This window comes from Triticum aestivum, unplaced genomic scaffold, assembly GCF_018294505.1.
Source record: "Triticum aestivum cultivar Chinese Spring unplaced genomic scaffold, IWGSC CS RefSeq v2.1 scaffold8653, whole genome shotgun sequence".
Lineage (NCBI taxonomy): Eukaryota > Viridiplantae > Streptophyta > Magnoliopsida > Poales > Poaceae > Triticum > Triticum aestivum.
The window spans coordinates 10,867-13,284 of NW_025225684.1; the positions used below are offsets into that span (position 1 = coordinate 10,867).

At 45.9% G+C, this 2,418-nt stretch overlaps 1 protein-coding gene across 1 annotated transcript; it reads left to right on the forward strand.

Moving 5' to 3' along the window:
- The first annotated feature begins 1,124 nt into the window (after positions 1-1,124).
- LOC123172319 (probable transcriptional regulator RABBIT EARS) lies at positions 1,125-1,889 on the forward strand. Its single transcript, XM_044589311.1, has one exon. It carries the CDS (start codon positions 1,272-1,274, stop codon positions 1,683-1,685), a length of 414 nt encoding a protein of 137 aa, XP_044445246.1. The 5' UTR covers positions 1,125-1,271; the 3' UTR covers positions 1,686-1,889.
- The last annotated feature ends 529 nt before the right edge of the window (positions 1,890-2,418 follow it).

Here is a 2,418-nt window from a genome sequence, read left to right on the forward strand (position 1 = left end):
CCTAACAAGGTAATGATGCATCTTTTCCTCTTTCTTTTCCCTAGTGAGGCCAAATATATTTTCTTGATCAGGTTGTATATAGAAATGTAGTTATAGTTTTTCTGGGGAAGGCAATGTTTTTTGTTGAATAAATGGGAACAAATGCCGTCTGAAAGTAGTTGCATGCAAACTGGAACAAGGAGGTGTTTTTGTTCTGCTTAGAAAGACTTTGCTCTGATTTTTTTGACGACAAAAAACTGTTGAACTGTTGTGTGTGTTTTCCAGAGACCAGGACCATCATATGTTTGATGGAAAAAGAAAGGATAATCAAGAGCAAAAAATAAAGATCTACCATCAGAAATTATCTACAAGGTTGTACACGATCTTGCCAGAAAGGATCTATAAGGAGAGGCCAAATTTTGTACTTGGGTTTTTGCAACTTTTCGTCAGCCACCTAAGCTTCTTTTGCAACTGTTTTTTTTTTCTGCCAACAAGGCCCAGGACTCTGCGCACATGTAGCTCTTCTTTTTTGTCAAACAAACAAATAGACAAATAAAGCCCAACAAACAAGGTCCAGGGGGAAGAGGTAGGTCGGCTGGGTGGGGTTGACTGGCCAGACACAAACAAACAATACAAATAAGCGTCTATGTGTGTGAGGGTGATCGGGTGCAACCAGGCTGGTTGTTTGATTAGAGGATGATGACAGCTTAGATGTGAAATATTATCTCACATCTAGATGCAACATAGACAGACCCTTATTCATATGCTATGATGTTAATGAAGATCCTAATCCAGTGGTGCGCTTTGTCCGGACTACAATTTGAAAAGTATAAGCAACCAAAGCATGCTACGGTACATCGCAGTCTTTTGTTTTGCCAAGAAGGCCTGGTTTATTGTAAAATTCGCCAGAACTACAAAGCAGCCCAAACATAATATAAAATACATCGGGGTCATTGGACCACCGAGTGACTGCTATCGTCGTCACAACAAGCTGTCGACGTGGTGTTATCGCCCCTCCCTTAGCGGGAAGTCTCCGTGCACGTACCCCTAAGGACCTGCGCTTTGGAGACATAGTCCTGGTCATTGAACCCTTAAATTATAGCCAGTGGGGCCCACCAGCGGTAGACGTTGGTGCTCCTCGCAATAATTCGGCTCCCAGATTTAGCAAGTGGCACGCTTCCATCTATAAACTCATTCATTCCACACCCACGCAGCTCAGCTAGCTAGAGAGTGAAAGCCAGTACAGGAGAAGCAGAGCAAATATCTTCCCCCGGCCGGCCCTCTCTTCTCCGATGGATCAAGCTCTCCATGGCGCAGCTGCCTCCCTAGACCTGTCCCTGACCCTGGCCCCCGTGACACCGCCACCACCGGCAGCACCCCCGTCCTCCTCCTTTTGGGCTGAAGGAGACGCCGCTGCCAACCACGGCGGCCATGGCGGCCATGACGGCGAAGCGAGATCGAGGCGGCTGTTCTCGTGCCTCTTCTGCGACAAGAAGTTCCTCAAGTCTCAGGCGTTGGGGGGCCACCAGAATGTGCACAAGAAGGAGCGGGCCGGCAGCTGGAACCCTCACCTCTACCTCCAACCCGACCACGGCGACTGGCCGGCCGCCGCGGCAGCAAAGGCGCCGGCGAGATGGCCAGACGCGCGCCTTGACGACCACGGCGAGAAGCAGTTGCAGCAGCTTGATCTCAACCTCAAGCTTTAATTAGCTAACTCGTGCGTACGTTTTTTACTATCTTCCATTCCATCTTCTTATCCTCCTTGAACTAGCTAGTGTGTGCACGCATGTTCGTCCTGTACTATACATATACTTTGGTTTGTAGTATTACTATGGTCTTCCCTTGTCTCCGTGGGTTTTCACTGGAAAAGGACTCAAATGTATTATACCCCCTTTGATCCGTATTAACTGTCATTAATTTAGTATGAATTGTTGCCGATTTAGAGGGTGTTTGTTTCCAGGGACTTAAAAAAGTCCCTATAAGTCCCATCTAAACCAAACAGGAGGGACTTATAGGGACTTAAAGTGGGCATTTGGGACTTATGAAATAAGACTCTCAAGGAGGGACTTATAGGGACTTATAGTTGTAATATAGTCTTCTAGTCCATGTTAAGTCCCAGGAACCAAACATGTAGGGACTTTTTAGAGACGTGTGACTTATAAGTTGGGACTAAGAAAATTCCTAGGACTTATGAACCAAACAGGGCCTTAGTACAAAGGTGTACTAAATGAGTGACGATTAATACGTTACATCAACTCCGAGGTTACTCACAACAAAATCTGTCTCATCGATTTATCGGATATATATTCGCAAAAAGAAAGATAGAATAAAAATCCATGGTCAAGTTGCGCAGCTTTTGTTTCCATGGTCATTGTGAAACTGGACTTTGTGTTGTGTTCTTGTCATTTGTTGCTGGTTTGTGCGTCGAGTAAGCTGCGC

Bases quoted from the DNA above. Each gene is read 5' to 3' on its own strand.
- LOC123172319 (XM_044589311.1), top strand. From the start codon at position 1,272: ATGGATCAAGCTCTCCATGGCGCAGCTGCCTCCCTAGACCTGTCCCTG.